The sequence below is a fragment of the Camarhynchus parvulus genome, chromosome 2 (assembly GCF_901933205.1).
Source record: "Camarhynchus parvulus chromosome 2, STF_HiC, whole genome shotgun sequence".
Lineage (NCBI taxonomy): Eukaryota > Metazoa > Chordata > Aves > Passeriformes > Thraupidae > Camarhynchus > Camarhynchus parvulus.
Genome location: NC_044572.1, coordinates 109253993 through 109280929, shown reverse-complemented (window position 1 = coordinate 109280929; position 26937 = coordinate 109253993). Strand labels below are relative to the sequence as shown.

At 45.0% G+C, this 26937-nt stretch overlaps 1 protein-coding gene and 1 long non-coding RNA gene across 5 annotated transcripts in view; one reads left to right on the top strand and one right to left on the bottom strand.

Moving 5' to 3' along the window:
• Positions 1–19424: 19424 nt before the first annotated feature.
• Positions 19425–25787, bottom strand: LOC115913925. Its single transcript, XR_004061413.1, has 3 exons — positions 25296–25787; positions 23910–24852; positions 19425–20996 (listed from the first exon to the last, which is right to left on the bottom strand). It is a non-coding gene; the product is annotated as an uncharacterized LOC115913925 (long non-coding RNA).
• The window catches only part of NOL4 (nucleolar protein 4), a 182129-nt gene continuing 180188 nt past the window's right edge, over positions 24997–26937 (top strand). For 3 of the 4 annotated variants that reach the window (XM_030966207.1, XM_030966216.1, XM_030966190.1), the window contains exon 1: positions 24997–25502. In XM_030966207.1, coding sequence (XP_030822067.1) covers positions 25236–25502 — 267 coding nt within the window. In that variant the 5' untranslated portion in view covers positions 24997–25235. The remainder of the gene's footprint in view (positions 25503–26937) is intronic. The other variant, XM_030966198.1, reaches the window with a different exon arrangement.

The window sequence follows — 26937 nt, the reverse complement described above, 5'->3', positions numbered from 1 at the left end:
AGGCCAGTGTTGTCTCCCTGCATCCTCACCTATAAAGGTAGCTAGCTTTGTACCTTATGGCTTTATCATTTAAAGCAAACCTGTTTTGTTCACTGACTTTGGGGGTAAAATCAAAACCCTGCTGATTTCACATAGGTGTTTACTGACAGTTCTGTGACCAAAAAAGTCAGAAAACACTACTTTTCAGTATGAAAAAAAAATCCAAATAAATCACAGAACCCACAGAAAGCTAAAAGCATTAAAGGAAGGAAATAGTAGGAAATAGTCCACAAAATTTTGCCTGTACAAGAAGCTTTTTCAAAATTATCCTTTTAAGGAGATAGAAAACCTTTAAAGCATTTTTTTCTGTATGACCTTGTTGTCTTTGCTGCCTATGTGAAACATGCAGGATTAAGAAGACCTCATTACTGAGATGGGATCATTTACTAGCTGCAAAGTGAAATAATTAGTTAACTTTGGGCATGGTTCTAAGCAAAACACATGTACCTCTGCACAGATAAAAAAGCAATATTTTCATCATTAAAGTTGATTTCAAGAAAAGTGTTTCACATAATTGATGCCAATTCAGAGGAGAGCCCAGATTTTTGAATCACAAATGTTCAAGATCCAGTTTGAGTTACATGCATACGTGTGCATGATTGCTGTGCATGTCTGCAACAGTCGGACTCCATGACCTTAAAGATCTTTTCCAGCCTGCAAAATTTTATGATTCTGTAACAAAACCAATTTGAGGTGCAAGGACGAATAAGCATTGCCTAATTGCAGCACCTCAGCATTTGGGGCTTTAATTCTGATTGTGCTTTTTTGAGGCATAACAGCTTCCATGCAACCAGGAAGGAGTATTTTGCTGGATATCCAGGAGGCGAGTCCTTGAACTGGTCCCTTTCTTAGAAGCATATTAATACCAAGGAAAAAAAATGCAAAATCTTTCAAAGTTTGTCTCACAGATTTTCAACCAAAACAGTACTCATTCTTCATCACAGTTACCTTGGTGAATTGAGATGGCAGTAACTCTGCAAAAATAGATGTTTTGTAACAGCAAATATAGGCCATGAGAAACTCAGGTGAGCATTAGCTTTCTGTACATATGCTAAAGCTATGAGTGGGATTTTAAAAGTGCATTGATCACAGAGCAAAAAAAAATTGCCATTGATTTCCAATGGGATTTACACCTGTAAGTCATTTTGAGAGAGATCCTGAAGATGTATTTAAGTAGGTAAACATCTAACAGGATTGAGAGGAACAGGGAGGTTACAGGCCCAAGGGCTCTTTGGCAGTTGCTGTGGCAGCATCAGCTGCCCTGGTATCCAGCCCAAGCCTTCCCTGATGTGAGGAACAGCAGGCTTGGGCACCCATGTGAAGGAGACCAAGAGATCAAAGAGCAAGAGACAAGGGAAGCAGAGGAAAGAAAGGACCCAGCTAAAACACCCAAGAAGTACCCACTCCATCCTCCTTGTTACACCTATGGCAATCATCTTTCGATGAAGGATAGTGACATGAAGGGAAAAATATTTTCTTATCATCATTACCTTTTTTAGGAAACATGATTTCCTTTGAGAGGTTTCATTTTGTGTGTACGTTCCTACAATCTTCAAATTGAACTCAGTTATAAGTCTCAATTTATTGTGTAGAATGGTACTTAATTCTAGTTGAGGCATACATTTTTAAATCTACCTATAAAGCTTCTTGTATATAGAGCTAAAATTTATTTGTACTTGAGCTTCAAGTTAAAGTTTAGTAGGCTTTTGTCCTATGCCCTACAGAAAAACAAGAAAAATACTCTTTCCAATGCTGTATTTGACACTGTGCATAAATTCCATATCACTTAAACTGTGACTGAAGTAACATTTGCAATCAGAACATGAGTCTATTTCCTAACACAAATCTCCTAATGTATTCACTGATACCTCTCACTATAGCTCTACTTTGCAAACCCCTCAGACACATGGATATATTGATGTCCAATTTTTCTTTAGTTTAATTGTATCACTGAGACCAGATGTTTCAAAAAAAATGAACACCTTAATCAGAGAAGAAGACTGTATTACAAGAAAGTCTTTTTGTTTGCTGAAAATAAAGGATGAAAATGTTTCCTGACTTAACCCAAGATATCTCCTTGTTTTATCTCCTTTGCCATGTCATGACTAACAAACATGACATTTTTTGTCTGCTTTTCATTTTTCTTGAGATAAGCCACATGGCTTCCAACCTGCCTTTCCCTCCTCAGCAATTTTTCCTGCACCTAAGGTGATTGCCCAAAAGGGCACTCCCATTTTTAAGCCTGGATGGAGTATTCCAGAAAGCTTAATTTAGGTTTTGATCATAAACCTGGTGTGGACCTCAGTTTGTAGCCATGCTAAAAGGCTTAGTCTACACCTACTACTTACTGAATTACTGGGAAAAAATCCAACATGTAAATCACCTTATTTGATGTATTGTTTTCTTACTTTCATCTTATTTTGTAATCTGGGTTATGACTGTAAAAAAAGAAGTATGTATAACATTTCAGTGAGGAAGCCTTGAAAGCACAGTCACATCCATGTTTTCTTTTATTTCAAATGAGCAATTCAGCATGGCTTTAGAGAGAGGAAAAAAAGAGAACACTCTTTGGACACCAATAAAATTCAAGGTTAGTGTCTAAAAATACAGCATCAGCCTTGTCATCTTATCAAATCCAGGATCTGGAGTGGCACAGCTGTATCCTTTAAACAAAATTGTTAGTATTAATTACTATGAATTATTGTAACAGCAAAGCAGGGCAGAAAGGGACTACTTTAGTCTCTCTCACTGTTTCAAGGCAGGAATAACTATACCTGTGAGATTTTTCTCATGTCAAACCCCAATATTTCTTGCACCAATTTAAGCCATTGCTCTTATCCACCATATTTGGAGAGAGCCTCTTCCTCTCTGAAACAGTCTCTATATTCTTGAAAACTGTGATAAATCTGGGAAAGGGAGAAAAGGAATTTTCATCCCTGATCTGGGAAAGTTTTTTAGAAATCTTTTATTTGTAGGTTATGTTCTTTACTAAGGAGAATGTGTTATTCTCCTCTGGATGTTCTCCAAGTGTGCCACATTGCTCTTAAAGTAAATTATCCAAAATCAGTCACAGTGCTCCAGCTGAGCCTTGATCAATGGTGGGTGAAAAAAGGATTTTTCCATGTGTTTTGCAATCTAAGTTTCTGCCTGTATCTCCTACTCTTATGAGATTCAGGGGGACTGCTGGAAACAGCACAGCTATGATTTATGACTAGTTTACTCCCAAGACCCTTTACTGAGAAAATGCTACCTAACCAATTATTTTTCATCCTCTACTGGGGAGGAATAATCAACTAACAAATCCATTGCATCTTATTTATCTTTCTTGAATCTTGTCCAGTATTTTTAATCCATTTTTTTCAGATATTTAAATTCTAAATAACCCTCACGAGCACTTGCAGGTTCTCCCACCTGGAGTCACCTTCAAGTTTAATTTCTACTTCTACTGTCTAAGTCAAAAACTAAATGAAACACCATTAAAACAGCAGGATGTTTCTAATGTTTCACCCCAGCTAAAAGGCCCATTTTAGTGTCAGAGAAAGTGGCCTGGCACATCCACAGGCTGTTATATTTCTTTGCAATCCCCACCACTGCTTAGCCAGCCTTTTTATGTGCCTTTCTAGGAACTGGCATCAGGGTGGCCAATCTACAGTGACCACAATCCTCTGCTTTTCCCATCCTATCCCATTTGCCTTTTTATAGAACTTTACTCAACTTCAAAAGTTACTTGTATTGACATAACTTTAGTAATTTTTTAATATTCCAGGCCCAGCTGATTTCAAAGTACCTAACAGAGGTTTAAGGCACTTAGCTCTCTGCTTATTGTTGGAGGAGATCAGTCCTTCAACCAGTCATTGCTGTTACAACGCATTCTGAAATGATGCAAAAGCCGTACACTATACGTGACATTTGATGTTTGACTTTTGTAAGCAAACACTTGTTTGACTTTTTCAAAAAGTACACAAAATACTGGTGGGACTTTATGCTTTCACATTTTAGATGTATTCAGCAATTTTTAGTGAGTGAAGGGCACAACATTGGCTTGTTCAACAGCACTCCTAAATTGTGATCAACCTCTCCTTGCAAGAATCAAGCTTCTGAATGAGCTGAACACTATTCTGAAAGCAGAAACAGAGCTGATTATTTCCAAATCTATGGACTATTGATGAGAACAGAGATTTGTTTCTCTGTAGCTTGTCCTTTTCCCATATTTAGAGATCAGCATATAACAGTTGCATTATCACTCAGATTTCTGGCTTTGTAAGATGCCTGATGTCTGCAGCAATTCTCCCACTGCTTTTTATTCCAGTCACGAGAGAAAAGGACGTGAAGGATGTTAGCAAGAGTCAAAGAAAACACCAGAACTTAGTCTTAATTTGTGTGTAATCTCCAAAAAGCTCTGCTTTACCCATTTATTAGGCTAAAGAGAGGAACTTGGAATGTGTTTCTGATGACCATTACTACTGCCTTGTTACATGTCTGCTCCCAATGCTTCTGTGCATCTGACCCCACTGCCAGGACCACAGAGCACTGATTAATGTCGGATGAAGTTGCAGCTACAGGATGCTCCAGATCCAGAGAACCAGCATAGCAGAGACAAGAGAAAAACGTGAGTATTAAGCAGTGCCATCTAGTGTAGTGCAGGCACTCATTGACAGGGAACAGAGCTGGCCTCCAGGCATTTTTTAGCCCTTAACTGAAAGGGAAACACAGAACTAAACCCTTACACACTGCAGAAGAGTTTTGATGGCAAATAAAAGTAAAAGATGCCAAAACGGTTTTGTGCCTTTGAAGTTCTGCCTGATTTACACCCTGGAACCCAGTTCTATTTTTTTGGATCTTTGCCTGGACTACAAAGAGGGGAGTGTGTCTGCATAAGCCTCTCTATAGATTTGAGCATTCCTAGTGCCAGATTAAGAGACCCATTTGAGCAGTGGAATGACAGATGGCAAGAACTTGGTTGGAGGGAGCTACCAAACCAATTTGTGTGCAGCACCTGGTACTGCAAGGCTTTAAGGGAAGCTCTAGCAAGATTTGAGGTCCCTGATGGTACAGATGCTTTCACTAGTGAATTAGAACTCCCACAGAAGAGGTTAACAACACACTGCTTAGTTTTAGGCATTGCCCATCCTATACAGAGCTCTGTACTGCAAGATGGTAAACTCTCCACATTCTCCATTAGCATTTACAGCTGCAACATAGTGCAAGGACAGAAATATAGGTGAAATACCCTATGAAATCACAAAATTGCTGTTAAAAAACAATGGGCATATACAACAATTAAATCTTTCACAAAGGTCAACAAGGATTACTGTAGTAACCTTCGTATCAGTTGAACATTTTCCACTCAGAAGTATCTCCTCAGTCCTCTGCTTCCCTCAGGCAGGCTGGCAGACCAGCTAGCTGAACTGAGCACAGGCAATGCTTTCCAAGACTCTTCCCAAAGGGACTAAATCAATCACAAGCACAATGTAAAGCCAGGTAAAATAGGTAAGCCAGATCTCACCACCTGACTCCTTCCAGCTCTGTACCATCACCTAGATAACAAGCAAATCAGCCAGTTTTGCATAACAGACCCTTATCCTCAACATGACCCAGTCTCTTCAGCCAGAGCAGGCTCCCTCCATTAAGTAAGCTGCTTGTTAGCCTTATCTCATCAGCTGGGAGACAGCTGATTAGTTACAGGTAGAGGCTAAACCCGTCATCTGAAAGCCCCATCTCCCATGTGACCTGATGACTTGGTTTTTTTAATATGTGTCTTCCTGAGCAGATACTTTGAGTGTTTTGGGATACTAAGAAACCAGATGAAATTATGTGACTGTTGTTACACAGATAAATGGATTAGATGAGAAAGTGGCTTCCTTTTTTTTAAAAAACTATGATTGTGTTTTGGTTTGAGCAGTACAAGAAATGCTTCTACTGGTGCCTGAGTTGTGAATGTGACCTCCTATATGATGGCATTATTGTCACAAAGAAACCATCTCTTTCAAGGAGATAATTTCTTTGAAAACTGTTATCTATATAATGGCTAAATTAAAGCTTTTTAAGTTTTCAATGCGCAGTTTGGGTTTTTAAAGTAATCACCTCTGCAGATAAATATAACTGTGCATCTGCTGTTATTCACAAAACAAATATTTGGAAGCATACTGAAAAGTAGGAAAAAAGCAGGAGTGTGGGACAAGGGGACAAGAAGAGGGAACCATGCAGCGGCCAAGCCCTCCCTACCCACTGCTTTGCCCCCAGCCCTGCCTCTGCTCCTGCAAAGCAGGGAACTGCATGAGAGGTTTCTTCTTGCCCCCTGCATCTTCTGTGCTGCTGTCCAGTGCCTTCGCACGTTTGCCTGGTCTCCCAGGAGCCTGATCTCCGTGTTGGAAAATGCTGTGTTAACAGTTCACCAGCCTTGGAATGGGGAATGACAACATCCTGGGCTTGGGAGCAGGAGTGGCTGCAGCTTGGGCACTCTGCAGTGGGTGGCAGAGCGTGACCTGCCTCCCTGTCCCCTCCAAGGAGGTGCATGTGTGCCTCTCTGCCCTGCTCAGCTGGGAAACTCCAGGAGAGGACGAGGCCAGGCAGCTCTGCGCCTCCAGGTTCATTACACACATCTCTGGCTGAGGCTGGCAGCACTCACACAAAACCCCAGGAGAAAGTGCCCTGACTTGATGCTGCCTGCTCATTAAAATCTCCCTCCTTCACAGGAAGACCTCTGAAGAGTGCATGTTAATATTTAAGGCAAGATGCCTTTTATTGAGAAATCTGGAAAAGATGTCCATATCATTCCCGCATGCCAAAAATCTCACAAGGAGGAGACAAAGTCAATTATCCCACTGAGGCCTCCTAGAAGCTACTGCTAAGGACAGTTTTGGCCATCCCAATGCCTCTGGGACCTCCTGGTGGACGTGCCCTTAGCTCTGGCCCTGTGTGAAGACTCAGGGTGCAAGCTAAATGTGGTGATTTTTATATCTTATTGCTGTGTAATTTCAAAATGCTTTTCAGAACCTGTGTAAGGCAGCCAGGCATATCATTCCCTTGAGAAATCTCACTGTACAATAAATGATTTTTACCCATATTTGCTAGCAGCAGTCCAGTTCCCAAAACAGGTATGATAGTGGGGGTGAAGGTCTCAGAATAGGCAAATCCCTTATGACCAGTACACTTCTCACACAGACCTGAAGTGTAATAAATCTGAAGTGTGGGTTTGTCTAGTAACAGTGAAGCTACACATTAGAAACTCGTCACAAATGAGTGTTTTAAGGTCAGTTAAAGATTGAAAAATTCCCATATGAAGAGCTGTTTTAAAAAGTTAAGTGTGAAATGTTAAATTCTTGCCAGTGCCAGAGACCAGCCTAGATCTGTCAATACTGGCCTGCAATGATGATTTTTTCCCACTAACTGCAGGGTTCTGAGTGAGTTTATCTTGAATGTCCAGACCATGCTCATTGCATTGAGCACTCTTCTCAAAGGGATGGCTGTTCTTTGCTTAGCAAAATTACTGACTAAATGTTTAGTGACTGCTATAAAAAAAAATCAGCAAGAGAAATTAAAAAAAAGTCAGGTCATTGTGGATGTCCTGACCAAAATTAAGCAGGATATCAGGTCAAACAAAGAACTTCCCTGTTGCTACCCTGACCTGGGCTCACTTTCTAATCACCTAATGCACACAATATTGCAAATAGGTGAGGTTCTGAGTGGTTTTTTTAATTCTTCCAAGTTGCTATTACCTGTTAAATTGCACTGCAGATAGCAGCAATTTTTCCTCCTTCTCCCTCATCCACCAAAACTCTCTAATGCCTTACGATGCATCGCCACTTATCGCTCATTTTGCCACCTGAAGCTCGCAGGGAGCCGACTGACTAATCCCTGCTGTTAATGCACATCAGCAGTAGTCAGATCACTCACATCTGAATCACTCCCACCCTGTGCAAGCTGAGCCTCATTCAGATGTTTAACATGCTAGTCCAAGTGCAGCTCTACATTACAGTCATTTGTTAAATGAGTGATTGTTTTGGGCTTCAGAAGGAAAGTGGGAGAGGGGAATCGTTTTGCTTTTCCTTATGGTGTTGATGCCACCTAACTTTTGCAGAAAACGAATGTGATACTCATTGTGGAGTATCTTCTTTTACTTTTTGTTTGCTTAAAATGAAAGGTTTTTGTTTTTTAATTATCTTCATTATACCTTGATATGAAGTTAAAAAGAATGTTTATGAGTTGACCCTTCTTCACAAAGAGGAGTTGCATGATTAAAGCAAATAGATTCAACCTGATCATGGATAAAATTAATAAAAGGATATATTCTGTGAGGTAAGTAACTTTATTCTGTGAGGTAAGTAACTGATGTGAATAGTTCAACCAGTGGATCCTTTAAATGCTATTTCTGCCCAGACCTGCTACAGAGGGAAGGAGCTTTATTTTTATAAAGAAATTTTTCATCAAAATTTTTTTTTTAAATAGTGAGAATATAAAATCATTGTTTTTTTCACCTATGCCTTAAATTGCACATATGTATGTCATTGCTTTTGTTTTATTTCTCAAGAAGTTAGTGCTGTATGTAAAATCAGTTCTGCTAACAATACTGTCTGTGGAGAAAGAGGCAGAATTGTATCTGTGGCAGTTCAAAGACACAAAGTTTGCAGGAAAAAGTAATTAACCTCTTTGATTAGAAAAACTGTTATATTCAAATTTTCCAGCTGTAATAAATGACATTCCCTTGTCTATCTTGGCTCTTTTATATAGCTCCAAATGTTGTAATGGCTTCAGATGAACTGTACAGAACTGCCCAGAGCTACACTTTGAAGTAATGTTTATTTACAGTTCTCTGTATAGTTGGTCTCCATGACTTACCATCAAAATGTCAAAAGGGTTCTCCTTTCCTCGTGAGCAGTAATTTTCTAGGTCAAGTAACATTTGCATTGAGCACTGCTCAGAGACAGACACTCAGCTGTATTTAGACAGTATGGTCTGATGCAGTGGCTAGGAAGATCTTGGGCATGTATTGAAATAAAAAATTCCTTGCTTCTTTTAAAGTAGATTTTTTTCCTTTTGATTTCATACTCCTCAGTGAAAGATGATTGGGAATAGTGAGGTCCTGTTCACAGAGGTCAAATGTTGTCTTGCTTTATATTTAGTTCTGTATTAAAAAATCCACAAAAAGCTATTAATTGATAATTTTGTCAGTGTGGCAAATGCAGCATCATTTTGGCTTGTCCAGTGGAACTTAAATCCAAGACAAGGTTTCTTCTAGCTTCAGCAGCAGCTGAATCTCATTCTTCAAATTTGATCTGGGGTTAATTTACAAAAGAGCCTAGAGAAATCAAGAGCTCATATTCCACTGAGATGGACAAGGAGTGGGGCATCCCACTTCTCCCTGTACTACCATGGCGAACTATATATAACCCATGTGCCTTTTGCAAACATCTGCTGTCAGTTATGGAATCTCAGAATTGCAGGATAGTTAGGGTTGGAAGAGACCTTTGGAGATGATCTAGTCCAAGACACCTGCCAAGGCAGGATCACCTAGGGCAGGTGACACTGGAAGGTACCCAGGTGGGTGAATGTCTCCAGAGAGGGAAACTCCATGTCCTCCCTGGGCCGCCTGTTTCAGTGCTCTGTCACTCTCAGAGTAAAGAAGTTCTTCCTCATACTGAGGTGAAACTTCTTGTCGTTTTGTTTATGGCCACTGCTCCTCATCCTGTCATTGGGCAGCACTGACAAGAATCTGGCAGTATCTTCTTGACAGCCACCGTTGAGATATTTATGCACATTCATGAGATGCCCTCTCAGTCTTCTCTAGACTGAGCATGTCCAGCTCCTACATCTCTCCTGGTAAGAGAGATGCTCCAGACACCAAATCATCTTTGTGACCCTCACTGGACCCTGTCCAGTCGCTCCTTGTCTCTCTTGTACTGAGGAGCTCAGAACAGAGCACAACACTCCAGATGTGGCCTCACAAGGGCTGACTAGAGGGGGAAGGTCACCTCCCTCAGCCTGCTGGCCACACTCCTCCTGGTGCACCCCAGCATTCCATTGGCCCTTCTGGCTGCAAGGCACTGCTGGCTCATGGTCAACGCCAAGACCCCCAGGTGCTTCTCCACAGAGCTGCTCTCTAGGATGTGCTGCTCTCTAGGATGTACCTGTGCTGGTACTTGGGGTTATTCCTCCCCAGGGGCAGGACCCTGCACCTGCCCTTGTTGAAATTCATAAGGTTTCTCTCTGCCAAAAATTCCAGCCCATCGAGGTCCTGCTGAACAGCAGCACATCCTTCAGGTGTATCAGCCACTCACCCCAGCTCTGCGTCATCAATGAGACATCAGCTCCCCAAGAACTGGAGGAATGGTGGGGTGAAATACGATGCTCTGTGCTGGAGGTACTCAAGCCAAATGATCAGTGGCTCCACAGCCTTAGAACCTTTGAATCCATATGACAGACAAAATATCCCCCCCAAAGAGCAAAACTTTATGTTATAGTCCTTCACAATTTCCCAAGCAAATGTAAACAAAGAGAAAAATGTTTGAATCATAATTACGTGGTATGGTAGGAGAACACAGGACATAGGCAGCTGTGCATTAGCTATTTTGTGCAAGCTTATAGATCCCAAAGCTTAAAATATTATTTGAGATCATATGTTTCCCCTGTATTATAAAGGGTACAGGTTTTTTTTAGTTAATTCCTATAGGAACAAGACGAACAATTTCTCTGAGAAAATGAATAATTTCCAACTTCAAAATCCTAGTGATGGAGAATCCATTTCAATCCTTGGTAAATTGTTCTAATAACTAATTTCCTTCCATGCTAAAATGTGTCTAGTTTCAAATTTCACTGGTTCCTGTCAGGCATTTTTCCACTTGACCAAAATGCCATATATTATCAAATTTCTACTCTTCTATTCTATTTCTACAGGAAGACAGGAAATTTATAAATTATATCCAACTCTCCCCTTAACCTTGTCTCTGTTAAGCTAAATAGATTGATGTACTTAAGCATCTCATTGAAAGACAAGGTTTCCCCTCTTGTCACCCTTCTCAGAACCTCTCTCTGAAGGCCACCAGTCCCTTATGGTGAACTGCAGAAGTGAACACTACTTCAGTGACCACTGCACCTCTGTCCATATAGAGGCAACACAGCTTCCCTGAGAAATCCTGCAGCAGATACAGAGCCCTGACCCTTTGACTCACAACCTTGGAATGAAAATCTACACTTGCCAAATTTTCCTTCCTTCCTTCCTTCCTTCCTTCCTTCCTTCCTTCCTTCCTTCCTTCCTTCCTTCCTTCCTTCCTTCCTTCCTTCCTTCCTTCCTTCCTTCCTTCCTTCCTTCCTTCCTTCCTTCCTTCCTTCCTTCCTTCCTTCCTTCCTTCCTTCCTTCCTTCCTTCCTTCCTTCCTTCCTTCCTTCCTTCCTTCCTTCCTTCCTTCCTTCCTTCCTTCCTTCCTTCCTTCTTCTTCCTTCCTTCCTTCCTTCCTTCCTTCCTTCCTTCCTTCCTTCCTTCCTTCCTTCCTTCCTTCCTTCCTTCCTTCCTTCCTTCCTTCCTTCCTTCCTTCTTCCTTCCTTCCTTCCTTCCTCCTTCCTTCCTTCCTTCCTTCCTTCCTCCTTCCTTCCTTCCTTCCTTCCTTCCTTCCTTCCTTCCTTCCTTCCTTCCTTCCTTCCTTCCTTCCTTCCTTCCTTCCTTCCTTCCTTCCTTCCTTCCTTCCTTCCCTCCCTCCTCCCTCCCTCCCTCCCTCCCTCCCTCCCTCCCTCCTTCCCTCCTTCCTTTTCTTTCTTTCTACCCCCTTCCCTTCCCCTCTGCTGTCTGTTTTCTCAGGATACTGCTCCTACAGACAGAGTAACTGTACTTCAGTTAATTATCAGAGGTCTGTAGTAAGGGATGGGCTAGAACCACCTCTTTCACAAATCCAGATGTGCAAATACAAATGATAGGGAAAATCAAGGTGGAAAACTGGGCCAGCCAGCATTAGCTTATGTATGATGAACAAGTTTCAGCCTCTGTCCTTTTTCTGTTTCCTCTGACTAATTACCAAAATGAATGCATGAAATAGAAGGTCAGTAACACATCAACAGGTAACTTTCTGCTCATGCTAACAACAACACAGTAGGTGATTATAGAGTAGAGAGTCATGCAAATTAGGAGGCCAAGGCTGAAATTGCCTCTTCCTTCCCATCAGAGCCTGAGAAGCACCATGACTGTACTCGATCTTACAGGGAGAGTATATATCTCTTTATACATCCATTTTATAACCAAACCAAACCCACAGTGGAAACAGCAGAATAACTTTCTAAGGTACCCTGCCAATGTCCATGCACATCTCTACCTCCCCAGTCCCTGGCAGCAGTAAGAGAAGGCAAGGTGTTGCATATGAAGTGGAGCATTGTTATGGGATGAGCAAAATTCCCCTACTGACTCATCATTTCTCCAGTATGTAGTATCTGTATAACGAGTTGGCTGGAATTTCAACACTGCATATGGCTTTTTCACACATGAACACATTTTTTATCACATATTTGTTTGAATGAGGATATCAATTTCAGAAAACAAAGCACAACTCTGGCTTGAAAAATAGCTGTGGGAAGTACAAAGACCTCCAGTTTTACATTCTTTTATAAGAACCATTATCCAAAGTTCAAACAGAAATGTATGAAAATATATATAGCTTAACACTGCCAAGTTCAGTATATGTTAAACAGAGTGAGGACTTTGCTAAGGCAGCATTGTTCTCTATGGGCTAGTGGTCAGAAATAGAAATATTCATGCCAGCCTTCACATTAAGCATTTTTTTTCTGTTCCAGAGCCTTAAAACACTATACAATGGGCTGGTTGGTTTTTTTGTTTTTGTTTTTGTTTTTTTTTCCAATGGTCTTTCCCTCTTGGAAGGAGAGAAATCATAATTACATAAGAGAACATGCTGGTTCGGGTGAATCCCTCAGGTTTTAGAAGCAGTGGATGAGCCTCAGAAGTACCTTGGAGATTTTTAAGCATCCAAAAGGTAAAGCACTAGGATAATATTTGTTAAAACCACTTCTGCATTGTTGTATATACTAGAGAGTGGTCATTAAATGGCTGGGGACAACAGGTGGAGAATACCTACTTAAAAGGAGTGAAATAAAATAAGCTTTTGTGCTGACTTGTGCTCCATCTCTACCTTTCCTTCCATATCCCAGCTCAGAGTGAGGGGCTGTATCAAAGGGGCAGAATCGTAATGGTGATACCTGGCTCCTCCTGATCTAAAACCTCACTGTCCTAAGACTGATTGTGGCTTTTGTTCTGGAGTTAAGGAAACTCACTGGCACTCTGAGGTCTAACTCAACCTGCTTCTATCAGCAAATGACTCACAAGGTCTGGGTATGGATAAATGCCGGGATTCTGGCAGATCTCCAGAGGGACATAGAGGGGCAATCCATGGCTCGTACTTTGTATAAATCCTGAGTGATGTCATCTTAGTGTCTCTTTGTTGCACTGCTTGTGGAAGGGCACAGCCAGTTAGAAATTAGAACTACAGCCAAATCCTTGTTCTTGAAAACTATTGCAGATTTCTATTTCTTTCTGCATGTTTCCACATTGACAAAATGGGGTTGGGAGAGCCCTAGAGTGGGTGGGAAATATGGAACAGCTGTAGACCATCCTTTACTAAAATGTACAAGGTACTTACAGGAGGTGGGACCTGTAAGGAGGTCCTCTCCAGGCCTGCATTCCCAAACTGGAAGGTTTGCAGGACACAATGATGACTATCTCTGGCTCCCTGTGCTGGGCATTTCTGCATATAATGCCCCAAAATTCTCTACCTATCTTGTGGCAGTGTCCCACTGCTCTACTGTTGGCAGGGACCATCCTTGTTCAGGGATCCTCTCCTCACTCCTGAGGGGTATCCCAGCCAGCCAGAGCACACGGAGAGTAGGAGATCAACAAACAAACCAACCCAGCCATCCAGAAGAACCCTAAAAGCCAACACAAAGCTTCTTCTTAGGTCTGAACCAATTTTACTTCATGTAAATTGGTGATGTCATCTACCTGGACTTGTGCAAAGCATTTGACACTGTCCCACACAAAGATGATCAGAGGGGTGGAGCAGCTCTCCTATGAGGACAGTCTGAGACAGCTGGGGTTGTTCAGCCTGGAGAAAGGAAGGTTCTGGGGTGACCTTAGAGCAGCCTTTCTGTACCTAAAGAGGGGCTACAAGAGTGCAGGAGAGGGACCTTTTACCAGGGCATGTAGCAACAGATGAAGGGGAATGGCATTTAACTGAAAGAGGGCAAGTTTAGATCAGATTTTAGGAAGAAATTCTTCAGTGTAAGGATGGTGAGACACTGGAAAAGGCTGCCCAGAGAACTTGTGGTGATCCCATCCATGGAAATGTTCAAGGCCAGGCTGCACGGGGCTTTGAGCGACCTGGTGTAGTGGAAGGTGTCCTTGACCATGGCAGAGGGGTTGGAACTAGGTGTTCTTTAAGGTCATGGAGATCTGCAGTCCACTTCTATTTATAAATTCCTAGTTGTCATGGGAATTATTTAAACAATTTGGTTGTGTTCACTTTTTAACATTACTGATCTTTCTTTTCTTGTTGTTGTTCAGGATGGGGTTATACTGAGTAAAAATCATTCAGCAGTTTAGCAGGAACAGAGAGACTAGTGTAAGGAGTGTGTGCTCCAGTAATAAGCTGCATTTGGGCAGCAGGGAACAGTCATGTGAGGGCAGATACCATTTATACTGTTCTGCTGCTTAAAGTTGATTCTAACAACACTAAATTGGTGTTTTGAGGATAAATTTAAGGAGGACATTGAATCAGTGCCTAAATGTTACCACGTCAAAAGCTACCATAACACAATTTATGAAAGGGCACTTTTCTAATGATCATTCTGGGACCCTGCCATATAACCTCAAAATGTGCACGGTGTGCTCACTTAAAGAGCATGGCTACCTTATAGTAAAACTACAGTGGCAAAAAAATGAGTGCTTGGAGCAAATTTCACCTGTGAAACAAGATCAGTTGGGTTAAGGACCTGGTGGCACTGTATGTAATAGAAGGGTTAGAATTGTGGAGCTTGCAGCTGGCAAAGGTGCAGTTGAGAGCCTCTGGATAAGGATCAAGGGACAAAAAAAGTAATGTGGATGTCATTGTGGGAGTCAACTATAGACTTCCTAGCCAGGAAAATGATGCCAACAAATTATTCTACAAGGAACTAAGGGACAGTTCCAAGTCAACTGCCCTTGTCCTCATGGGGGACTTCAACTTGCCAGAAATCAAGTGGGACCATCACACAGCAGGTACAACACAGGCCAGAAGATTCCTAAATAACCTGGATGACAACTTTGTGCAACAGATCCTGAGGGAGCCAACTGAGAAAGGTGCCCTCCTTGATCTGCTTCTTGTCAACAGTGTGGATCTCATGAGTGAAGAGGAGATTGGCGGCTGTCTTGGCCACAGCTACCACAAAGAGATCAGTTTTAAAATCTCTGTCAACAGGAGGAAGAGTGCCAGCAAAACCTCAGCTGTGGACATGAGGAGAGAACACTTCAGCCTGCTCAGAAAATTAGCAAGTATAGCTCCCTGGGAAAACATTTTTGCAGGTGTTGGTGCTCATCAGTGCTGGTCACTTTTTAAACATCACCTCCTAAGGGTACAGGAGAAGGCAATTCCCAAATGTCACAAGTCAAGCAGGTGAGGCCAAAGGCCAGCTTGCCTGAACTGGATTCTTCTTTTGGAAATAAGGTTAAAAAGGAAGGTGTATGCCCAGTGGAAGAAAGGTTAATTGGCATGGAAAGAATACAGAGATTCTGTTTGCCCCTGTAGGGAGAAAATTTGTGTGATCCAAGTTCAGCTGGAGTTGAAGCTTCCAGAAATGTGGGAAAAAATAAAAAGAGTTTTTTCATATATAAATGGCAGATGGCGGTAGAAATAACATTGTCCCATTAGAGGATGAAAATGATCACCTCACAAACAGGGACCTGGACCAGACAGAGGTGTTTAACAAATCCTTTGCCTCTGTCTTCAACACAGATGACAGACCAAGGTGGTCTCAGCGCCCTGAGCTGGAGGACCAAAACTGTGTGAATGATCAACTCCCAGTTGATGCTAAAATTGTGTGGGATCTGCTTCTCCAGCTGATCCCTACAAATCTATGTGGCTTGATGGTGGTCATCCAAGAATTCTCAAAGAGCTGGCTGATTGCCATCTCAAAACCTCTCTCAATGATTTCTAAGTAGTCTCAGGGATCTGGAAGGGTCCCCAGCTGACTGGAACATGGCAAATCTTGTCCCAGTTTTCAAAAAGGGTAAGAAGGAGGACGCTGGAAATACAAGCCTGTCAGTCTCACTTCAGTGCCTGGAAAAGATATGGAGAAGATTATTCTAGGAAGTATTGAAAAACACCTGAAAGACAACGCAGTCATTGGTCACAGTCACGAGAAAGTCCTGCTTATGAAACCTGATTTCCCTTTTTTGTCAAGGTAACACACATGGTTGATGAAGGGAAGCCAGTTGATGTAATCTTTTTGGATTTTAGTAGAGCTTTCCATACTGTCTCTCCCTGTATCTGTCAAGACAAAACATCCAGCACACAGCTGGATAAACAAGCACATGATGTGAGGGGTGAACAACTGGCTCATGGGTCAGGCACAAAGGGTTACAGTGAGGGGTGACATCAGACTGGTGACCTGTCACTTGTTGGATTCTGCAAGGTTCCATTCTTGGCCCTGTGCTCTTCAACATGTTCATCAATCACTTGGACACAGGACTGGAAGGGATACTGAACAAATTCACAGATGATACAAAACTGGGAGGAGCTGCTGTCTCAAAGGCAGGGAGGCCCTGCAGAGAGACCTCAACAAATCAGAGGACTGAGCAAACACCAATCATAAGAAGTTCAAAAAGGGTGAGTGCTGTTTTCAGCACCTGGGAGGGATGCACAGATGGGGAATGAGATGCTGGAAATCCATGCCATGGACAGGGACCTGGGGGTCCTGGGGTCCTGAACATGAGTCAGCAGTGTCCTGGCAGCCAGGAGGGACAGCCATGTCCTGGGGGGCATCAGGCACAGCACCGCCAGCCAGGCAAGGGAGGGGATTGTCCCACTCTGCTTTGCACTGGTCTGGCCTCACCTTGAATATTGGGTGTAGTTTTGGGCACTGCAATATAAGAAAGACATTAAACTATTAGACAGAATCCAAAGGAGGCAACAAAGATGATGAAGGGCCTAGAGGGGAAGCTGTATGAGGAGTGGCTGAGGTCACTTGGTCTGTTCAGCCTGGAGGAGACTGAGGGGAGACCTCATCACAGTCTACAACTTTCTTGTGAGAGGAAGATGAGGGGCAGACACTGATTTCTTCTCTGTGGTGACCAGTGACAGGACTCAAGGGAATGGCCTGAAGTTGTGTCAGGGGACGTTTAGGTTGGATATCAGGAAAAGGTTCTTCACCCAGAAGGTGGTTGGGCACTGCAACAGGCTCCCCAGGGAAGTAAGTGGTCACAGCAGCAAGGTTGGCTGAGTTCAAAAAGTGTTTGGACACTGCTCCCAGGCACGTGGTATGACCCTTGGGCATGGTGCTGTGCAGGGAGTTGGACTCAATGATCCTTGTGGGTCCCTTCTAACTCAGCTTATTTTGTGGTTCTGTGATTCTGTGCAAACAGGGAAGGAGGTAGTATCTACAATGAGATGCAACAGTAATTTCTTCTGTTTTGGTCTTTAGTTATCATTGTCTATAATGCTGTGAAGTCAGGAGGATCCCATGCTGCTGATGCAAATATATGGATCAAACACAAAAGTAAAATTTGGATGGTATTTTATACCAGTGAGAGATTAATGTTGCATTTTGTCAAATATTTCAGACTGAGAAATTTTCTTCACTTTTTGCTTCCTCCCCAGTTTCCATCCTGTTGTAAGCAGGACGATGGCAGCTGGTTAAGCACACTCTGTTCCAGTGCTGACTTTGTCTGGTAGTGCCTGACACAATGGCTGTGGAGCCATATCTGAAACTTTCTGGAACATTTTCCAATTATCACATCTCCCTCCATGGCAATGAAGTCGAGAACACTAAAAGAGATAGACTGCTAGCATTTACAGCACTATCTTATTAGTCCTGGCTTGGTTTAGACAACACACTGGGTGGTATTGTAGTAGCTGGTTTATATTAGTTTTGCCTTAGCTGAGAAAGATACATTATCTGTAGAAAGAATAAAAAATACTACACACACACACACACACACACACACACACACACAAAATCCTTTGTGCACACCTTCTTTAGGATGAAAACGAGCAAGGTTGAATGTGTCACTGTAACAATAAAAAATTTCGGTGCCCACATACAAACCTTAAGGCATTTGAAACACTCTCTTTTCTTTTTTTTTCATTGTGTGCCACATATTTACTCCCTTTTCTTTTTTTATTACCAAGGAAATTAGGAAATTTTCATGAAAACAAGAGCTTACATTCTTACAAGTTTGTCAATTCCTGCTTATATTTTTCTGTTCTGAAGGGATCGGAGCCTTCTGTACAGGGTACCGTAATTGCTTCCAACTCAACGAGCTGTGATGAATAAGAAGCAGGAACTTTTAAACAAAGACCCTGTTTTCATGCAAATATTCTCAGTAATAAAGCATAGAGTAAAAGAAATATGTGAAGTTATGTTTTGCAGAACTGCTACTTAAAGCAAAGCAGCTTTGTAGAATGAAGCCAAGTCTGGAGTTTTCTAACTGCATGAAGGGGAAGTGAGTTTGAGCATTTTCTCAAGGGATCCCAAATGTCGCCAAAGAAGATTGTTAAAAAATAAAGACAGAATATATCCCAGTATAATTCTCATTGCCATCATCAACATCACTCTATGTGAAAAGATCCTAACCAGAACACTGGTTGACACTATTCCCACATTTCATGAATTCATTCTCACATTCCTTTATAAACCTAGAAACATACAGCCTCTTTCCCCCAAATATTTAGCAAGTAGGTTCTTATAAGCCATCTCTGAGTCATTGCTTTGGCCTACCTCATCTTCATTTTCCAAAATCAGCAGTAACTTAAGAAAAATAGAGAAGAATATTGGAACTGGAAACAATTTGTAGAAAAAAAAATATTGAACAGCAATTAATAGTTTAGCCTTTGCTCCATGATAGCTCATTCAGTAGATAAATCAAAACTTAGACAACCTCCCTCCATTTGAAGTTTTCATACATTAGTACTACCAAGTAGTACTACCTGTAGTTTCTGACCTCCTAAGCAGCAAATACCTTGGAATTACCATGAAGGATACCTTTCTAGAGTGCTCCTTTGCCAGTAATATGAGGTGGAATGGTGATTATTTTCTCCTCAGGGAAGCTGTGTCACCGCAGAGTCCTACCTCCCCAAATGCAATCAGGTGACTGATTATTGAACCACTCAGGAGAGTCTGTCAGGTATGTGAGACCAAAGGAAGAGAGCGCAGTCAAGCCCATGCAGTGTGTGAACACTGACTTCTACCTGCACAAGCGTTAGGGCTTGCAGTGCTCATTGTTGCTGCCATCACTGGGCTGTAAAGGACACAACAGGACACTTCCACTGAAATTTTCTCCAGAAGAGAGGAAAAGCACCACCAGGTACATAGTTTAAAGCAAACCATTTGGAGCTGCAGTTTCTTTTTTCCTCAGCACATCTTCTGTCAGTTCAGCATGGATGATTTTCAGTCTGCACAGAAATGGGCTTTTCAATGTAACTCATGGACATGGCAAGTCAGAAGTGTCAAAATAATTTTTTCTCGCAATGTCAATGAACAAAAAACCCAAGAGATAGGACATTTACATCTTCAAAGGGTACACTTAGCCATCCAGTAATGCCATATCAAGCACTGTGCTGAAATATGGTGCATGTTTTCCAAACACTTCTCTTTGGTTGAAGTCAGATGACAGATTTAAGCCAAAAACTTACTCTCTATTTTTCAGCAAGTTTAAAAAACTTATCTCTTGAAAATGTCTCTCAGCTTTTTCCATGAACTCAGTTCCATGTCACTGCAAGATTGTAATTTCATCTAGAAACCCTGGTAACTCCAATGAGAGACATCAGGCCCTATTCTGCCTGTCTTCACTTTCTATTGCCAGTGGACTTGTTACAGCTGATAATTCAAAAAACACAGTATTTATGATATTCATTATTTACTTTAAACCTCTTTCACAGTTTGATGCACATGAGGCAATTCAAATAGCCAAAACTCTGTTTTGCAACTAACACTTCATTCCACTGAATGGAAATGTTCACACATCTGTTGGTGGTGTATTGTTTCAGGCTGGCTGCAGAGCAATCAAGCCAGCAAGGCACGGACGTGGTGTCTCCACACCAGAGGAGAGAAACTTTCATTTTCTGGCAGAGGCAAGTGAGTTCTGCAAATGCAGAGCACAGAACAGCCTCAGTCTATGGCATCGAAGGACCAACACAGTCCCTCTACTCAAGGATGCCACAAGAGTTTCAATTTCAGCTGAGTAACAGGTTGCCATTAGAACTCTTGACAGGAGGAGGGTCTGTGCAAGCACTTTTCCTTGTGAGGAGATTCCAGACTGTGTTATTAAACTCTGTTAATTCTGAAACAAAAACCCACCACAAAGCAGACAGTGAACTTAACCCCATGTAGTTTTTCTTATTTAAATATAATCTGATAGTACTACTTTCAGAGTATCAGATCTCAAAATGGGACATTAAAAATCTGCACTGTAAATTCACCATATAAATTCTACTGAAATTACTATACACACATTATATATATGTAATGAGTACAGGTTATGCAAATACATTCTACAATGTATATTTATATGAAAGTGAAACCATGCACCATGCAATTGACCTTTTCTAGATCACCAATTCTTTATGGTAAGCATAATTTTTGTATCCTGTGCTGATCCATTGTCTGGCAGGGTGGGTGGGGTTCCAGGATGCTCTTAGGACTTCTGGCCAAGTGATTACTGGAAGCAGTCAGGAAACATCCATGTCTTCCATCAACACGAATCAAAAATCTTACCTGTAAAACAGAGAAAGAAATCCAGCCATGTTTAATATTACCCAATTTCTGCTCTCCATCCCCACAGGTAGTTTTCACCCATGTTTGTTTCACGAGGGCATGTAGTGGTAGGACAAGGGAGAATGGCCTTAAGATGAAGACTTAATTAGACATTAGAAGGAAGTTCTGTACTGTAACTTTAAAGGTGGTGATGCACTGGAGCAGGTTGCCCAGAATGTTACCTGGAGGTGTTCAAGGCCTGAATGGATGGGGTTCTGAGTAACCTGGTCTAGTGGAAGGTGTCCCTGCCCATGGCAGATCATTGTTAAGACCATTTAGATTCCTTCCAAACCATTCTGGAATTCTGTGACTCTCTTTCCTGCCTTGAAACAGTTTCAAAAAAGAAATAATATTTCTGGGGTCTTTAAGGCATGGTCCAAGCTTGATTGAATTTAGGAATGTGTCTCTTCTGAGAAGGCACAGGGCTCTTTACAGGATCCGAAGTGATACTCCTGGATATGGAATTATTTTCTGATCTACTAAACCATGCCTGCTTATTTCAGGCATTTTACTCATCCATGCTATAACTGTCTGGATCGTCACTCCTGGCTCTGTCACATCTTCCTTTATCCCCCTTGCTTTGTGTGCGTACTTTGGATTCAGTCACAGCACAGTATCAGTGTGAGACGGAAGTTACTGAGACCCTCAGCAGGAGGCTGGGTTGAGAACAATTATCTGACAGAATTGTTTAGCATGGCAGCCCAATCCATGTTACGACCCTTTTTCTAAATGTAGATCTAATGGTACATTAAAGCAATATTACATCTCATAAAGCCTGCTGGGTAAGAGTTCAGCGAGGTTCCCCTTGCTCCCCTTCTGCACAGCAGTTCCTTTGTTACTGCCTCGCCTCTACATCCTGCGATGGACGGGAGTCCCGTGCTCCTCTAACACTAAAATGGGGCTGCCAAGATAATTTATGAGCCCTGTGGCCAACAAAAACCCTCAAGCCTCCTTGGGTTATCTCTCTAAGTCCTACTTTTCTCTGCCCATTGTGCCAGCTTGTCCTCTCAGGTTTTACAGATGTCAGGAAAGGTTTCGGCAACAGAAACATCCTTCAGAGCACTGCTTTTAAACAATAGTCTTGTCCCAGCTTTGCCTGTGTCTGAGGTGGTGTTTCCAGACAGAAAGCAGAAAAGCAAACATAGGACTGGGGGAAGAGGGGAAAGAAGGGAAAAGGAAGAGCGGGACAGAGGGGAGGACAGGTACATGTGAGCTGTGTTAGCTGGGGAGATGGAGGCCAGGTTAAGGTGCCCATGCACAGGGCCAGCCCAATGGACCAGCATGTCCTGGCTGGGGTGTGTGAGGAAGGGCTTCTCCTGGTTCTCTTAGCACCTTCAGCTTTTGCACTAGAAATCCAGGCTCGGTGTAAACAGCACAACAGCCCATGGAAGCCTTTTTCTGCAAGGACACAAGAGAGTGAACCAAGGTGCTCGCTACTGCCTTGATCTGGGCAGGAAAAACACACAGCTGCCTTTCCACTGGGCCCTTCCAGGCCCCGAGTGACTGGATCCCAGACACAGGTGGGATTTCTGCAGAAGAAACCCGAGGCACAGCACAGGAACCCCGCAGCCCTCTTCATTTCAGCGACCTGAGCCCAAAACGGCACGCATTTGGGTTGCGGTGGATTTTGGGCTCCCCTCCCGCCCACCGAGCGCCGACCCCGGGGCGGCTGCGCTCGCTGCCGCCGCAGCGCGGGGTGCGATGCCGCGGGCACGGCCGGCCGAGCGGGGCCCAAGGCGCGGCTGCGCTCCCCGGAGCCGCCTGCGCGCCCGGTCCGGAGGCACCGGGAGATGCGGGGAGCGCTGGAGGGGGAGCCCCACGGGAGCGCGGCCCCTCCGCTCCGCCGGGCGGGGGCCGGGCCGCGGGGGAGGGCGGCGGAGTGGCTTCGCTCTCCGTTTCCCGGGGAAAGCCCAGCCCAGCGGCGGCCACGTGTCCCGCAGGATCGCACCGGGCCCGCCGCGGCCCCGCCGGCCGGTGCGGCGCAAAGTGCGGGGCGCAAAGTGCGCGCTACCGCCGGCTCTTCCTCCGCTCCGCCGGCGGCGCGGGCGGGGTGGCGGAGGGGATGTCCGCCGGGGGCGCGGAGGCCCACGGCCCTGCGCGCGTTTCTTGCTCCAATAAGCAATAATTAGGTCCTCAGCTAATGAAGTGTCAGCTGATCCCCTCGCTCCGTCTGCGCGCGGGGAGGCGGGGGGCTGCGCCCGGAGACATCGCCATGGAAACGCTGCCCTCGCCTCTCTTTCCCCCGCCGCATCCCCCACAGCCCCCGCCGGCCCGGGCCGGGTGCGCGCCGTCCCCCGCACCCCGCCGCGCCCGCGGAGGCGGGAGCATCCCGACATGGGACAGCGCTGCCCGTCACCGCGCCGCGCCGCCGTCGCCACAGAAACTTTTGTCCCGGCGGCCAATCAGGGCGCGGGGGGGGCGCGGAGAGGCGCTGGGCCCGGCCCGGTGCGCCGCCGCCGCCGCCAGCCCGGCGCGGAGCGCAGCCCAGCCGAGCGGCGCAGCCCAGCGGAGCGCAGCGCAGCGGCGGCCCCGGAGCGCTCCCCCGAGGCCGGCGCGGGCCCGAGTCGTGCCCCAGCCGCGGAGGTGCCGCACGGCTGCGGAGCGGGGGCGCGGAGCCCGGCGCTGGATGGCGGAGGCGCGGGCGGGCGCGGCCGCGGAGAGGCGACGAGAGGAAGCGGCGCGGCGGAGCCTTCCCCCCCCGCGGAGGGGGTGTCCTGCCTGACGCGGCGGGGGAGACCGGGGGGAGCGCGGAGATCTCCGGCGTGAACTGAAGCTGTGGCAAAGGGAGGGGAAAAAAAATCAGGATTTTTTTCCTTCTTCTTCCCCCCTTTTACAAAACGGGGGTTTATGCTTAGCATCCGCACGCAAACTTACTTGAATGCCTTGTAGCCAGTTTAGCCCAGAGACCAAAGGATACCCCGCACCCGAGGAGTCCTACATGTGTGAGCACCATCATTACACTGGCAGAGCAACGAGAGCCGCCTCCTTTCCTGTACCAACATCCTCCTGGGACTGATCTCTCCTCTGGTCCAATATCCAAGCCTGTCTCATATATATGGGTTTTCTTTCTTTCTTTCTTTCTTCTTTTTTTTTTTTTTTTTCCTATCCATCGGCTGGGATCGCTATGTAAATAAACAGAGGAAAATTCCTGAAAGGGCATATGAAAATTCAATGGGACTCAATATGAGGAAGTGAAATTCTCACAGACCATTTTTTAAAAATTAAAAATTATGTACTTTAAACGCGGATCGGATGCATTAGGCTTAGAAAATAGCAGGTAAGAACTTTCTTTCTTTCCAGTACCTTCATGCCCGGAGCGGGGATATCTGAAGCAAAGCCGCCCAGCCTTGGAATAAAGGGGGAGCAAAGAGACCAGTGTGCCCTTCAGTGCTTCTTCCATCCTGCGCGGCGAGGCGGCTTTGGGGAGAGGCACAGCCCGCCAGGACAGAAACAGAAAGCCCAGAAAGCCTTCGGAGAAGACAGCCGAGGGCTGCCGGGGCGGACTAGGGTGGGCTTTTTCTCTTCTTTCCGTTCCTTTTTTTTTTTTTTTTTTTCCTCCCTCTTCTTCACCTGCACTATCCAGGGTGAATCCGGGTGCAGTTGATGTATGGAAAAGAAGAAGGATCCGAGTCAATATTTTCTTTTTCCTTCGCTAAGCCGAGGGATAGGATTTTAATTATTTATCCACCCGAACCCTCTCTGGGTAAGGCGCTGCTGCTGGAGCCAGTGGGATAGTCCTGCCTTGCACAATTATTAAAGAGACTGATCACGTACAGTGGAAGGATAAGAGGAACCTCCACCAGATCCGTTTTGCCTCCTGTGGAAAAAAAAATAATGAAGGAGAACATTGCCACACTATTGAATTGATTGCTGCCCCCCCACCCATCCCCCTCCCGACCCCCCACCCCCCCGAGCCACCACCACCACCACAACAAAAAAAAAAAAAAAAAAAAAAAAATCCGCTGGGATCTGCCTGCACCGGGACCTCCTTCGCTCCGGCTCGGAGGTGGATGCATTTTTCATGAGCGCTGGGTGAACAGGTGCAAAGTGCGGCGGGGCGGCCCGGCCCCGTACCCCGGCCCGCTTCGGGGCGGCGTGTGCGTGTCCGTGTGTCTGCCCGTGTCTGTGTGCGTGTCCGTGTGTGTGTGTGTGTGTGTGCGCCCCGGCGTGTGCATGTGTGCGTGTGTGTATTAGGAGATTATGGAGAGCAGCGACCGGGACATGTACCGCCAGTTTCAGGACTGGTGTCTCAGGACTTACGGGGACTCAGGAAAAACCAAGACGGTGACCCGTAAAAAATACGACCGGATCGTCCAGCTCCTGAACGGCTCCGAGTCTAGCTCCACGGATAATGCCAAATTCAAATTCTGGGTCAAATCTAAAGGCTTCCAGCTCGGCAACTCGGACGAGGTCAGTGGTGGTGCTGGAGGAGGGAAGCAAGTGCTGTACGTGCCAGTCAAAACCACGGTTAGTAGAGAATTGTCTTCCTTGTTCTATGTCGGCCGCTGCAGCCCGCTCCGGGAGCGAGAGGCGCAGGGGGAGCCGCAGCCACAGTTGGCTCCTTCCTCCCTCTTCCCCCAAGTCATCATCACCATGTTGCGTTTGCCTGTCACATTATACACCGCCGAGGTCTTTGTGGGTCCTTTTATTTAAAGCGATCGTGCGCACAACGCGCCCCGCCGGGTCGGTGTCGTTCTCCTCCTCGTCCTCCTCGTCCTCCCGTCCCCCCCGGGCCGCTGCGGCGGGCTCGGGGTGCGCTATTGTCCCGCCGCCGCCGCCGCTCCGGCCATTGTGCCGGGCCGGGCCGCCCCGGGCAGCGGCCCCGCTGATGGATGGATGGATGGATGGATGGATGGATGGATGGATGGATGTGGATGGCGCACGGGGGTACCCTGCCTGGCACAAAGCCAGGCGCGGCGCCGGGCGGTGGTTCCCCGGGATCTCTGCTGGGCTTTATTTATTTATTTATTTATTTATTTATTGCTACTATTGTTTTTATCCTTTTTTTCCCCCCTTATTGTTATCCCGCAGCCCTGGCGCCGCCGCCGAGCGGCCACGAATGTGCCCGGCTCGGCTGTGAAGCGCCGGCTGCGCTAGTAAGGGGCGGCGGGAGGGAGAGGATGCTCAACAAAGGGAGGACGGGGTTCCGCATGACCGGGGGAAGGGTGTATTTTGTGACACTTTGCGGGGTCGCAGGAGCCCCTCAGCACTCCGTTCGATGCGCTAGGGTAGCGTGGCATCCCCGGCAGGCGCTGGCGTTACGGGCTCGGCGCAGGTCTGACAGCGGGAGAGCTATTATGCTTGGTGGTGGCAGGAGCGACAGATTTTCCTATTTAAGAAGATGGGGACTGTTGGTTGCAAGTAGGTTTTGCCTATTGAACTCTCTTAATGTATCATTATTCTTACTTCTTATGCGCTGGGTCACGCAAGCTAAGCTTCTTTTGTCTGTGCGTGGGGCGGGTATGGAGGGGGAGCCGAGAAAGGAAACCCGGCAATTAAAAATATTCCTGCCTGGGCATTTGGCTTGGATGAGCAATATTCTCTTTTCTTTTTTTTTTTCCTGGAGTGGCAGCTTATCCAGACCTGACGGGAAGGTTGCTGGGTGGCGCAGCAAAGGGGGCTTCTTGGAAAGTATTCTGGGTTGGGTTGTGACGTAGGCTGCCGGGGAAATCTGCCTCTCTTTGCCTTGCTGAAGTCATAAACCTGGGCATTCCCAGGGGCTGGCTTGTATTTGCCCCCTTGTCATCAGTGCCGTCATGGCTGTGAGGAGGCAGAAGTGGGAAATTAATTTTAAAGAGATCTTCAATATGAAGATTTAAAGTAAAAGAGAAGCTCTGGACAGTTTTTTCTTTCTCTATGGTTTTTATTCACTGAAGTGTTTCAGGTCTGTCTATAGATTCAG